At 50.5% G+C, this 13,164-nt stretch overlaps 1 protein-coding gene across 4 annotated transcripts in view; it reads right to left on the bottom strand.

Annotated features, from left to right (window-relative positions):
• zmp:0000001200 (dedicator of cytokinesis protein 9) overlaps positions 1-13,164 on the bottom strand; it is an 87,963-nt gene that overhangs the window by 16,012 nt on the left and 58,787 nt on the right. For 2 of the 4 annotated variants that reach the window (XM_062533892.1, XM_062533894.1), the window contains exons 8-30: positions 11,973-12,147; positions 10,779-10,831; positions 10,274-10,348; positions 10,028-10,168; positions 8,864-9,076; positions 8,646-8,768; positions 8,005-8,087; positions 6,911-7,033; positions 6,489-6,568; positions 6,164-6,348; positions 5,988-6,053; positions 5,764-5,856; positions 5,534-5,657; positions 5,158-5,276; positions 4,615-4,701; positions 4,276-4,365; positions 3,101-3,216; positions 2,862-2,931; positions 2,648-2,773; positions 2,485-2,556; positions 1,738-1,884; positions 1,127-1,210; positions 927-1,038 (exon numbers count right to left, since the gene is read on the bottom strand). In XM_062533892.1, the coding sequence (XP_062389876.1) occupies positions 927-1,038; positions 1,127-1,210; positions 1,738-1,884; positions 2,485-2,556; positions 2,648-2,773; positions 2,862-2,931; positions 3,101-3,216; positions 4,276-4,365; positions 4,615-4,701; positions 5,158-5,276; positions 5,534-5,657; positions 5,764-5,856; positions 5,988-6,053; positions 6,164-6,348; positions 6,489-6,568; positions 6,911-7,033; positions 8,005-8,087; positions 8,646-8,768; positions 8,864-9,076; positions 10,028-10,168; positions 10,274-10,348; positions 10,779-10,831; positions 11,973-12,147 (2,557 nt within the window). Of the gene's footprint in view, positions 1-926; positions 1,039-1,126; positions 1,211-1,737; positions 1,885-2,484; positions 2,557-2,647; positions 2,774-2,861; positions 2,932-3,100; positions 3,217-4,275; positions 4,366-4,614; positions 4,705-5,157; positions 5,277-5,533; positions 5,658-5,763; positions 5,857-5,987; positions 6,054-6,163; positions 6,349-6,488; positions 6,569-6,910; positions 7,034-8,004; positions 8,088-8,645; positions 8,769-8,863; positions 9,077-10,027; positions 10,169-10,273; positions 10,349-10,778; positions 10,832-11,972; positions 12,148-13,164 lie in introns of all 4 variants that reach the window. The other 2 variants (XM_062533890.1, XM_062533893.1) reach the window with 1 other exon arrangement.

Raw genomic sequence — 13,164 nt, forward strand, 5'->3', positions numbered from 1 at the left:
CAAAATATCATCGGGATGCTCTTTTGAGTTGAAATTTGTTGAGGCCAACATTCGTATTCTGAGAAGAAAATCAAGCCTGATTTAAGGTGGCAAATTAACAGTGAATGCAGTATTCAGATACAGATTGTCAGAGATTGTATAGGGTCTATTAGATACATAAACACACACACACATACACACACACACACACACACACACACACGCACACACACGCACACACACGCACACACACGCACACACACGCACACACACACACACACACTTGAAGATTATGCACCATAATATAGTGTGACAAAACTTCATAAAAATAAATAACTGGTCGAAAACAATGGTACCCTGTTTGCATATCCCATGGCATTAATGTGTGATTGGGCTGGATGGGCAGGTATTTTGGCTCTAATTTTGGTGCCATGGAGATACAGATTGTTGAGGGCTAGAAAGGACAGGCAAGCAGCACACCTTTCACCTACCTACAGGAGTGTCATGTGACTCCATGTTGGAGGAAAGTAATGCTAATTGGCAAAAAAGAGAAAAGATAAACCCAAATGGATACAAACACAAGGACACACTACACTAAGAAGAGGGATGGATGAAACATAGCAGCAATAATGTCACATTTGTTCAAGAGCACAAAACATGCATATGTTGAGCTTCTGTTTCTGCTGAGGCTAATGGTCTTGGTTTCAAGTGCAGTAGCTAAAGTAGTTGGCTGCATTTAGCGTTAGGGCAGCCAAGACAAATTTCATCAGAGAACACGAGAGGAGGAAATTTAAATAATAGTGCTGTGTCCTGTTCAACATTCTTCACAGACCATTAGTGAAAAAATACAAATGAAGTTGGATTTCTCAGTTGTGAGTCTGAGGTTCATAATTGCAGAGAGTGGGAGAGGTGGGAGAGGTGGGAAAAGTGGAGGAGAGTGTTCTCACCTTGAAACCTCTGGATTCTTCCTTTTCCAAAAGGCATAGGCAAATTCAAGGGAATGTAATGTTCATGGTTGCAAGCCACTCGAAGGAATTCAAACCTAAACTCATATAAAGTCTGAAAAGCAAGACAAGACCATGTTTCAGTAAAGGATATCAGAGCAGCAATACTGTAGCTCTAACATCTGCTGTAATGGAAGAACTACCTTGGGATCTCCTGGCATGAAGCAGTTGATGTAGTTGTTGATCTGCTTGAACATGAAGCCTCTGTCCATGAATGTGAAACAGCGCTGGGAGGAGAAGAGAGAATTCCACCTCTTTTTAGGAAATGTTTCTAACTACCAATGCTTCATTCACATTTGTTCATACAAATTCCACGGTGATTCTAATCATGATAGTGTCCCCTGTGGCGACTGTGTTGACAGGGGAACATAAGTGCTGAACTAATCAGTAGAAACACCACGGTCGGTCAGTTCAGCTCCAAGGACGCTGGCAGATGCTGGCAGGAAATTGCAGAAATGACCGTGGAGGACAGCTAGTATCTGGGCTCTAAATCAGATAAAGGCCTTGGGCCAGTGCTGGACATGCATCGGACGGCAGTGAAATCAAACACTCCTTTGTTGTGTTCATTAAGAGATTAAATCCGTCTCCTTTTTATCGAGTGAGAGCGAGGCAGGACAAGACAGGGCTGTGAGCTGGAGAGGTCGCCGTGCAGCTCGGTGGCCAGGCGTCGGCTCATCCATTAGTCAGCGCAGGTGAGAAGCGTACCTGTCCCCCGAGGCACCCGGAGGTGTCACCTCTCCGCTTTCACTCTCACCTTAATGAAGACGGCCAGGCTGTGGTTGGCGTTGCGCGCCGCGTCCAGGTTGTCCTTGTACTTCTGCGTGATGTGGGGCATCATCATGTTGACCAGCGTCTCCACCGTGTGGTGGAAGGAGGCCGAGAAGCGCTGGTTTCTGGAGAGCTGAGCAGAGGAGGGAGGGAGAGGGGGAAACAGAATGAGATGGACAGAAAGAGAGATGGAGATGGGTGCTTGTGAGGGAAAGTGTAGGCCTGTGTGTGTGTGAAGAGAAGAGTGTAGGCCTGTGTGTGTGTGAAGGGAAAAGTGTAGGCCTACAGTATGTGTGTGTGAGGGGAAAATTGTAGGCCTGTGTGTGTGAAGGGAAGAGTGTAGGTCTGTGTGTGTGTGAAGAGAAAAGTGTAGGCCTATGTGTGTGTGAAGGGAAGAGTGTAGGCCTATGTGTGTGTGAAGGGAAAAGAATAGGCCTGTGTGTGTGTGAAGAGAAAAGTGTAGGCCTGTGTGTGTGAAGTGATATGGACAGTTAAAGGATCTATACTACTGGGAGACAGACATGCAGTAGGTTTCTGCCTTGGGCTCTTGATTACACATGAGCATGTCAGAGAGGACTAAATGGAGGGTTTCAGGGTTTCAGAAATTGGAGATCTCGGTAGTTATCACTGTGGGATTGCTCTCTAAATCTGGGGCAAAACAGAGGCCGATTCAAAGGCCTGAGTGTAATTGAGCACATAAATACAGGGGCCTTCAAGATTAGCATTATCTTACCTTTACCCGACCACTCTCAATTAAGTACTGGGCCATGGACTTCACTAAGGCTTCAAGGAAATACCAAGAGTACTGCAAAAGGAAGACAACCATAAAAGCATTAAATCGTGTGACAGGCCGTCATGTCTCTTTGTTATGCACGACACCGAGATGCAGCGGTTACCTTCAGCAGCTTGTTGCTGGTCAGGAAGTCAGTGGAGGGCTTCAGGATTGCAGTCATGGCTTTGGCCAGCTCCTCATGGACCGTCCTGGTGCCGTTGGCTGTGTACGGCTCGTTCTTGAATACGTACTGCAACACAAGGAGACTCGCGTGAGTTCAGTTCACGCCCCGCGGCTGACACAAGAGATATCCATCAGAGATGAAGTCATGCGCTTACTTTCACATATGAGCGCAAGAGGTGCTCCAAACCCTCTTCATGGCACTGGGCAACCACATGAATCATAACCCTGAAAACGTAAAAAAAAGAAATGAGAGTTGACTGGGGCTCCTGGATAACCTTGCCTGCGGCGCCACGGCCAAACTCATAAGATTTGTTTTCCCTCATCGGAAAAATCCACGTGTGGCACTGGGCTCCCGGAGTGTTATTGTGGAAAAATCTGGAAGGCGCTGGCTTGCCTGGTCACATTCACGGCCACCTCCTCGTGGGTGGCACCGGTCAGCACTCGGAAGAGCTGGTTCAGGATGGTGGGCAGGAAGTTGATCATCACGTGACTCTCCATGGCGTGGAGACTCTGAGGGAGAGAATGAGGTAGAGGGGTGGTGAGTGGAGTGGAGTGGTCAGTGCAGAGGGCCTCACCGGGCAGCCTGGAGCGCCTCTGATTTACAGCGAGCGGAGAGTGTAGTATAGCGACTGAGGTGAATGCGGGAGTGATTGCTTTGGTTGGCATGCGTATAGGGGTGCTTTATTATGCTGTTTTACACTCTATCAGTGTTCACTAAATGTTGTTGATGGAAACATTCCTGCGCGGGTCCACACAGCAGAGATTAGCCGCTGCGATGGAGAGATTGGTGTGGTGTCGCCCACACCCATGGCACAACACAGAGGCCCAAACGAGCTTTACGCAACAGGAAGCAACCGCACAGCAAGAATAGCAGGACACACCTGAGAACCAGTGGGCAACGATAACACTCATGAGCCAGGAACGAGGGAGGCAGGGTCAGACACAGAGGGAGAGAGAGAGAGAGAGACAGAGAGAGAGAGAGAGACAGAGACAGAGAGATACAGTAGACAGAGACAGAGAGAGAGAGAGAGAGAGAGAGAGAGAGAGAGAGAGAGAGAGAGAGTAGACACAGAGAGAGACAGAGAGGAGGGCACTGGTGCATCATCAGTCTCACACACAGTACGGGGGGGGGGACGGGACTCAAGGCCAGTCCAGTGTTTTGGCCGGTGGCCAGTGCAAATCTCCCCGTGGCGTGACCTTGGGCGCTGACCAGGGCCCATTGTTTGTGCCGGGCGCCGTGTTTACTCTAGCTCCCCAGAGATGCATCTGGACACGCAGCTCCGCTACGTGGCCCGCCGCACCGCTCACGACAAGAGGTGCGCTCGCATTGTCCAGCGGGACGGGCCTGAGCAAACAGCCAGCCCGTCTCTAAACATCCTCAGGAAGCTGGACCGCGCCGGCCACAGACATGCTGATGAGCCCCAGGTACGGGGGGGTGACGACCGGCTGAGTGACATGACTGGGACACATGATGGATGGGACGCGAAAAAACGGCTCGCTGTCGGTGGTCATTATGTCGGAGTGGCAGGCCAGTAGCATGCGGGCTTCTGGTGCCGTCTGTCGTCTCACCTTCAGGTACTTGACCAGCTCTCCTGCCGACACCTGAGCACCTGAGTCCATGCTCTGGAAGTGATGGAAGAAGTTGTGCAAATGCTGGTCCTGTGCACAGAGAGAGAGAGAGAAAGGGAGAGGAAGAGAGAGAAAACAAATGCATGATGATGATGATGATGACGATGACAGTGATGAGAGACAAGGTGTTATGAGGAGGAATCATGATCATCGCCCTCCAAAACAGTGCAGTGATGAGGGAGAGTGTGTAAAACACTGGAGGGCTAAAGTAAAGAATAACAACGCTATAATATGCTCAATATATTAGACCACTTCATTGAATCAAAAGGTGCCACTGACCTGAGCGTAGACTGTGGAGACGAGGTGAGTGGACACTTTGAACAGAGGCTTGCCCCCGTCCACCCACTTCATCTCAGGGCTGGAGTGCTGCTGCAAAACAGTTGGCACACACTTGAGAACTATTGATCCCACTTGGGCAAAACATTTCTCTCAGGTCTTTGTCATGCCCCCATTGCTCTTCCTCCTGACCTTTCATTCACTCTCATGCCACTGTAATCTGTGTACATAATGCGTGTGGACATTATCCATTTGTATTTAAAGCGATTACACATACTCAGGCTCTTCTTAAAATGAGGCTGGCTAGCATTGCTAAGCTGCCCCTGATGTTACCTTGAGGCAGGGACCACTCTAAGCAGGGATTCACTGAAGGACAAAGCACCACTTAATCACAGTGAAGGCTGAGCCTACAGGGTCTTCTCAGTTCACCCCGACCCGACCTCCCACCCCACCCAACACCACTCCACCCCACCCCACCCAACACCACTCCACCCCACCCCACCTCACCCCACATGGCCTCCAGCAGGCCCTTCGGAGAGGCTTTACCTTGCTGATGCCCTCCTGACAGCTGAGGTAGCCAGCAGGCAGGTTGGCCGCCACGGGGATCTGCTGCTCGTTCATGACCACCCTCCCGTCCCTCAGCAAAGGGAGCCAGGCGTAGCCCACTGAGAGGTCAAGGGGTGAGAGGGCAGAGAGGGCAGAAGGTAAAAACAAAAGGCCTGTCAGCTCATTGCCACAGTTGGGTGATCACAGAGAGTAACAGGGTATAGCTAAGCACTTAACATGGAGGCAGCTACTTAGAGGCCCCCTTAATCCATTAGGATTGAACTAGAAGGGCCGTTTTAGGGAGAGGAGTTAAGAAGTTAAAGAGCTGGACAGAGAAGGAGGGAGAAACAGAAGAAGGTGGAGGTGGCATTCCTACCCAGGTTCTCCACAACATCCCTCTTCTTGGTGCTCGCTTTGCTGTTGCTGTCACAGCTGATGTGGAAGAAGGTGAAGAGGAGATGGTGCTTCTCATTGAGCTGGGTGGGCAGCTCAAGTTTAAACTGAAAAGAAGAAAGTGTTTCTGGTCAACACATATACATTACTGCTAATAGTATTCAAGTTGTAAATACAATTAGTAACCAAAATGTCAAGGTTAGAAGGTTCTACCTCGTCGTAGAACTCAGGGTTCTGCTGGTGGTGTAATACTGCTGCAAAGGCATTTTTGGTAAACAGAGGACCGCCTGGTCGACCGTAGATGCACTGTGGATCGGCCACAGGGAACCGAATGGGAGAGACACACCAATGAGGTTTCAATAACGAGTGACATCTTAGGAAACCAAATGAAAGAGGGATGGGTTAAGAGAAATAGGAGAGAGTGAGAGATGAGTTACCTTGAGTGGAGCCGCCTCCTCATCATCCGAATCCTTAAACTCAATGCACACAGCTATGTTCCTCGCCTGTAGAGACACAAAGCACAGGTCTGTGAGCTTAACCAAGCCTCAGAGTAGAGAGCTACAATAGCACCTCTCACACCCCCGCAGATGTGTATTGATCGGCAGCAGCATACCTTGGCGAAGGACTTTTGGCTGTCGTACTTGAGGTGCCTGGGGTAGACATAGAGGTGATTGTTGTAGATGGTGAAAGGCTGGGAGCACTTGGCTATGCAGGGCACAAACTCCTCCACTTCAAACAGCACGTCTCGCTCACTGACGTCAAACTGCTTCACCGGAATGTAGGATGAGGTAACGCAATCTGCGGAGCGACGCAAGGGGCAGCAGGAGTGACCCCACAAGAAAGACATTAGAGACCTCTTAGCCAGGGCTGGGCAGGGAGGGGAAGGGAGGGGGACAGAGAGTCTTGCCTTCGGGCTATTGAAGTTGGAGTGGACTTACTGGGCAGGTCGGGAGGAACGCTGTCAATGGTAACGTCTAGGTTTCCTAAGATCACGGGAAGCTTGGCCATCTTCTCTGGCCTGGGAGACGAAAGTAAAACAAGCAAGTCGTTAATGCCTTTGTTATGTTCTACCTGGGACCAAATGTGAACCCGAGAATCAGCCCTGAGAACAGAACACGAGTAGGAAAAATATTTAGAGAGGTGCTGAGCGGAGGCACCTGATAATCTGCCTGAGCGGGGGAACCGAGGGTACGGAACGCTTTTCCCAGCGAGGAGCGTTTAACAAGCCGAGCCCCCGCCTGTGGCTCTGGAGATCCTCGGACATTCCAACGGTCCAGACAGAACATGAAGTCCGTCTGGCCGGACGGGCCGCTTGTTAACAAGAGCAGGGCACAGAGGAGGGGAACACTGCTGTACTCACTTTCTGAAGTCGGCTAGCAGTTTGAACATGTCTTCGTTAGACAGCTTGTTGCTGTCTTGTCTGTAGATTGCGGAGAAGCGGGCCGATTTGTCCAGTGTCCCTGATGCATCTTTAAACAAGGGCCTGAGGAAGGAGAGACGGAGGGGGGGATAGAGAGAGAGAACAATAGAGATGTGTAAAACAGCGGGTGAGTCACAGAGCTAGAAAAAGGAAGGAATGAAGTCAAACTTTCTCATTCCCTGAGCTCTGGCTTCCTGCTGTTCCATGCTTTCATGTTTCCACTTGAGATAGCAGCCCTATGGTTCTCTCTGCTCATCACACACACACACACACACACACACACACACACACACACACACACACACACACACACACACACACACACACACACACACACACACACACACACACACACACACACACACACACACACACACACACACACACACACACACACACACACACACACACACACACACACACACACACACACACACACACACACACACACACACACACACACACACACACACTTCCTGCAGAAGCACCTCTGCGCTCTCGACCACAGGCATGTGTGTCCCATTGGAAAGATAAACAACATCCTGTGACGGGCCCAGCCTTACCTCAGGCATCACAAGGCCAACAGGGCCATCTCTGCCAGGCCTGGAGCCTCACACACATACACACACACACATACAGTACACACACAGAGAGAGAGACACACACACAAACACACACGCACACACACACGTCTCCGCCAGGCCCGTGTCAAGCTCAAACTCCGCTCAACTCTTCTGTTTATTTTTTCTCGCTTTGCCTTGAGGGTGCTGCATGACCGCAAGCAAACTTGGACAACAACAAAACGAAACTGGCATTCTTTTGCTTCCCCCCTCCCCACAACACAAAGGATGGGCTTGCTGGGCCTGCCAGGATCCCAAATGAACCGTGCATCTCTACTACAGTACACTAACACATTACTGCGGCCTTAGCCACAGTCGCTTGGCAGGAGTGCTCAGGGAGAAATCCAGATAGGCTCGCAACAGTAGCCTGTCAGGTCTGCGTTAGTGCCCGACGTTTCAGGTCAGTGGTCTTACCTTGCGGCCCAAGCGAAAGGCATCCTGTACTGACCCAGCCTGCTGCAGGCCAATTTGGCATTTTTCAGCACCTTCTGTGCAGCCTGGAAAAGAGACAGAGAGAGAGGGAAAGAGAGAGGGAGAGAGAGAGAGAGAGAGAGAGAGAGAGAGAGAGAGAGAGAGAGAGAGAGAGAGAGAGAGAGAGAGAGAGGGAGAGAGAGAGACAGAGCACAATGACCCCAGGCAGACACAGACAGCACACACACGCACGCCATAGCACATCTCAGAACCAACAGAGGGGCCTATCAAATTCAGTTAGCTCACTCTGCTGCCAATCTTTCCACACAAACTGTGACAGAAATGTCCCTGATGCATTTTACACAGAGAGCGCTGCCTTCATAAATCTCATCACCACATGTGGAGCTCTTAGTTAGAGTGGTGTGCGAGAAGACTTGTGAAGGCAGAGACAGTATGTCTGGAACACTAAGCAAGGAACTCTGAGATGGCTGACTAGAGCAGAGAGATGATTTATTGAGAAATAAATATTCACTGTAGCGCGGAGGCTAATGGCATTGTTTGTTCATGTTTGTTTGGGGACCATTTATGTGGTGTCAATGTTGTGTCAATATGTGTGTGTGTGTGTGTGTGTGTGTGTTCCTCACCTTCGCAGAGTCGGAGCTCTTCATGTAGGGCTCAGCGCAGTGTGTGATTCCGCCCTGCAGGACCTTCTCTATCCGGGCCACCAGGAAGATGTCAGGGTGAGGGCAGGTCACGGAGAACACTCCCTACGGCACAGACACACACACACACAGCTGCTCTTTAGCCAGTCCCACAACTACAGTGTGGTCAGACACGCGCTGGACACCAACCAGTGACCTACTTTTTTAGGGTACTGCATGGCACCCTCTGGCAGCCCATTGGCCAGCTTCTGGCTGCCCAGCAGACTGTCCCCGCCTCCATTCATGAGCTGAGCGCTGGGATTGGGCACCATCTGCCTGACGGACGCGTGGTTGAGATCCACATGGAAGTCGGAGGAGATCTTCCTGCTGTTCTGAATGTCAAAGAGGGACAGCGTGACGTAAAAGGGCTCCACCTGCGAGACAGACGAATGAGGCAGAAAGAGACGGATCAGTCCAAAGCCCCGTTGCTTGCATTAGTAAGCTAGAGAAAACAGCAGTCATGGTGCTGGCACGCCGCTCTTTATTTAGGGAAGGGATGAGGAGGAGAGGGGAGGACAGACTGCGCTATCACAGCAATGACTCAGCAAGCGACGGAGTGGACGCCGTGTCCTCTCTGACCCGGGCGCGGTCAGCCGGCGGCCACCGGCCTGCGTATTAATTACAGCGCTGCACTTCCTGACCGCAGGGCTTTGAAGCGCCACGTCTCCGCGGACGAGAGCTGTGCCAGTTCTTCACCGATGTGTTCTTAACATTTTCTCTTACCATTTAACGCGCGCTCAATCAACAGCCAGTGGTTACAGAATAAATACAAATGGCTCCAATCTGTGACACTAATCCCATTTGGCTTGTTTTGTGCACAGGCAAATCAGAGAAGTCATTCAACACACTTACTCTGACGTTGTCCTTTCTCCTTTTTAGAAATCCACACATATATTATATATATATATATATATATATATATTTATATTATTTAGATCTACACATGTCAGAACAGGACCATATATTTCCAGGACAGTAGCCATGAGAGAGCGCCCCCCTCCTGGGCTGGGCTTTATTTATTCGCTCTACAGGGCAGTGTTCCAGATCCTGCTGAGGGGAACCGTTCCGTCACTCTAATGGCCGCGCCGCTGTGATTGACAGCAGGAAACCGGCACTCGGCAGCCTCGCCGCACATTACAAAGCCTTGGCACCGGTTGCTATGCCAACCAAGGCCTCTGTCTCCACAGAGACGAGCGACGGTGACGTCAGAGGCCAGTGAGCCTGGAGAGAAGCCGCTGATGGCCCCGTGTCACGCTACCGCTTATTAGAGAGATATCAGGGCACATTAAGGACTGCGCCACTGGCCACTCAGGAAGTCCACTCACATTAGTCGTTGGGCCGTCCTCGTTTTCGGCAACACAGCTTTGCAGGTTGAAGGCCAAGTCGTGGCAATTCACTAGGATGCGCTTGCCAAACTTCTCCTCAAACTGCTTGATGTCTGGCTCGATTCCTGAGAAGTCAAGTTTCTGAATGAAGAGAGAGAGAAGGCTTAGTAGTGTGGTGAAGTCCGTGCATACTTACCATGACCAGGCCACGAAGGGTCTGCCCAGGGTGGGAATGGGCTTCAGTACCTGTATGTCTGGGTCCAGTGTGAAAAGCTTCAGTCTGGTCTCATTCCTCATCTTTGCTTCAATGTCTCTGGCACTCTGAATACAAGAAAAGACAAATCTTACCAAACATCATCAAACTAAACTACTAAATGACATTCCACATTCAACAAAGCTCTTCACTCAAACAATCTGTGCTAATATCTCAATTTCAGTTAAAATCACTCATCATGGTTCACCATCAGTTCATCCGGTTCATACTTTATTTGACAAGGTGACACAAAATAACACATTGTACAATTTAACCCATATTTAATCTGTATATACAGTACATTCTTCTCAGTGACAGTAGAATAACACTGACGCTACTATTAGTGGAGGTATTCAAGGACTGTCCATGAGAGAATGCAAATTCCTCTCTATTAGGCTTGTGGTCAGTTGTGCTGGGCAGCTGCTGTGGTGGGATGGCTTTGTGGTATGACCGTGGGTTTGCTTTCTTAAACTGTCCATTTAGATAAATGAGACCTACCTGAAAGCTATCCATACTTCCAGAGGAACTGTCTGCTTTCCCCAGATCATCATCTGCAAGAGCAAAAGAAGGGATCCTTTCACAACGTGGAAATGATCCCAAACCAACACAGTGATGAATTCCAGACAACCCCCCACTCCCTACCCCCTCCAACATCTCCACACCGCATTTATTAATCTGCCATTAACGAAGCACCTCTTTACAAAACCAAACAATAACTCCACTTGGCCACTATCTGAGGCATTTATCACACACAGAGAGAGGAGTGCAATGTTTACACTGAAACTGGATGCCTCTAGCATACGCTCATGTTTCTCTGCTATGTGTGATTACGAAAAGCCGCTCAAGTGTGGTTGCCGGCGTGGGGAAGAGGCATGTGCTCTCTCCCCACACACACACACACACACACACACACAGACCCCCAAGCCGGGCTGGTTCTGGGAACAGGAGGGCTCCCCCAGATAGGAGCGCTGCCCTGGGAAGAGGAGCCCCCTCAGAGCCTGGGTGGTCCCGTGCACCAGCAAACACATGCTCCGCAGGACGGGGGAGCGCAGGGTGGGCCCAGCGACCGCTCCCCGCCTCAGTACAGAGCGCAGAGACACGACTAGACGTCCACGCACGGGCTCGTCTGGACGGAGGCGGCCGGTGGCGGTGGCGGTGGCGGTGGGGGGAGGCGAGGGGGCAGGTCGTCACTCAGTCTAGCTGAGCACATAAGGCCCCAATAGCACATGAGTGCAATGCTCCTCTCTGTGTACACAGCAGATTAAGGCCCAGTGTCGGCCATATTAGGGGTATAATAACCGTAATCTCCAGACATTGCACTCTTTGTCCCGACATCCTGACTAAACGTCCTCCTATTAACTGGGCCCCTGCCATGTGTGGTCAGTAGGTGAGGCACCTGGGAGGGCATATCTGGTGTGTATGAGCGGCTAAGCAAACTAAGAGAAGTTCTGTAGTCAGGCTTTTGGCAGTGATTCAGATGTCTCTTATTACTCTTATTCCTCATGACCACAATGACTCAATTCAAAGCTGATGGTTTTAACAACCCAATCTGATATCATCAAGAGCCACGTCATGGAAATGTATTGTGTCAAGTGAACTTTCTTTGGTCAACACTTTCATGAGACATGATTCACCATGCCAATACACATGTCACACACACAGAGACAGACACACACACACACACACACACACCATCATGTAGGTCTCCATTCCTCTTCTCCTGCATGGCGAGCTCAAAGCTGGAGTGCAGGATCTTGTTGAGCGTGCCGATCCAGTCGTCCATCTCCCCCTCGCTGTCTGCGGCCAGCAGGTACGTGCTCTTATCCTGCATCTTCAGCTCGAACGCAAAGCGCCGCACTTTGTTGTTCTAGAAGATGGAGACAAAAGATTTCAGAATCAGCAGGCGAAGAATGATCTATAAAAACGGGGCGGTTTTGCCTTTCATAAACCAAGCAAGTCTGCCTCGAGGCTTTCCGTGTCGGCTGAATTCATCTGCATATTTACAGAGGTGCTTTTGTAAGCGATCACACACAAATGTCTAGCTGTGAATAAAGCAGGCCCAAACAAAATGTTCCGACCCATCATCCAAAGTTAACAGCGAGAAATGGCCAAGTCACCAGAAGGCAGCGGCGGCACTCGTTTATGATTCTGTTCATGCCAGCCAGGCTGCTGCTGGCGCTGGGAAAACAGAGCCCTGCCTGCATCGCTCCCCACCTCCCTACGTCTGGAGACAGTGCACTTTTCATCTGCTTCCACCTCAGATGTGCTGAGAATTGCCACAGCACAGTGTGTGTGTGTGTGTGTGTATGTGTGTGTGTGTGTGTGTGTGCATGTGTGGGTGTGTGAGAGAGTGTGTGTGTGTGTCCATGTGTGTCCGTCTCTGTGTGTGTGCGGTGGGGGGTAAGAAAACACTGGCGGAGCCGTGCCCGAGGTATGCACCTCACGCAGGATCATAGAGGCGTCTGTTGATGCTCCGAATTCCTGCACTTAGTCAGGCATCAAATGGGCTTCTTGTTGCGTTTAAGAGGATTTGAGGGCTCGCACAGACAGACACATATTTACTGTTGTTGGTCAGATAGGGAGGGGGCAGTGCAGGGGGGCGAGGGAGGGAAACTGCTTCCATACGCCAGACAAAGGAGCAGCGCTCTGCCAAGACTCCAGCAAAGCGCCCGTAAAGAGACCCCGGCCACTGGAGTCCAGGTAGCAGAGGAGTGTGGGAGGGTGTCCATGGGGCACAGGTCGACTTATTACAATCAATTACTGACAATAGCAGTGATTTTGTGTTATTTGACAGCAATATGCATGACCCACTTTCAAAGCACGCTGTCCCAGGTGGAGCTCTCAAGCCAACCGCTCTGTCTGCTGTAGCAGCATCCCAGCGTTC

This window comes from Sardina pilchardus, chromosome 4, assembly GCF_963854185.1.
Source record: "Sardina pilchardus chromosome 4, fSarPil1.1, whole genome shotgun sequence".
Classification (NCBI taxonomy): Eukaryota; Metazoa; Chordata; class Actinopteri; order Clupeiformes; family Clupeidae; genus Sardina; species Sardina pilchardus.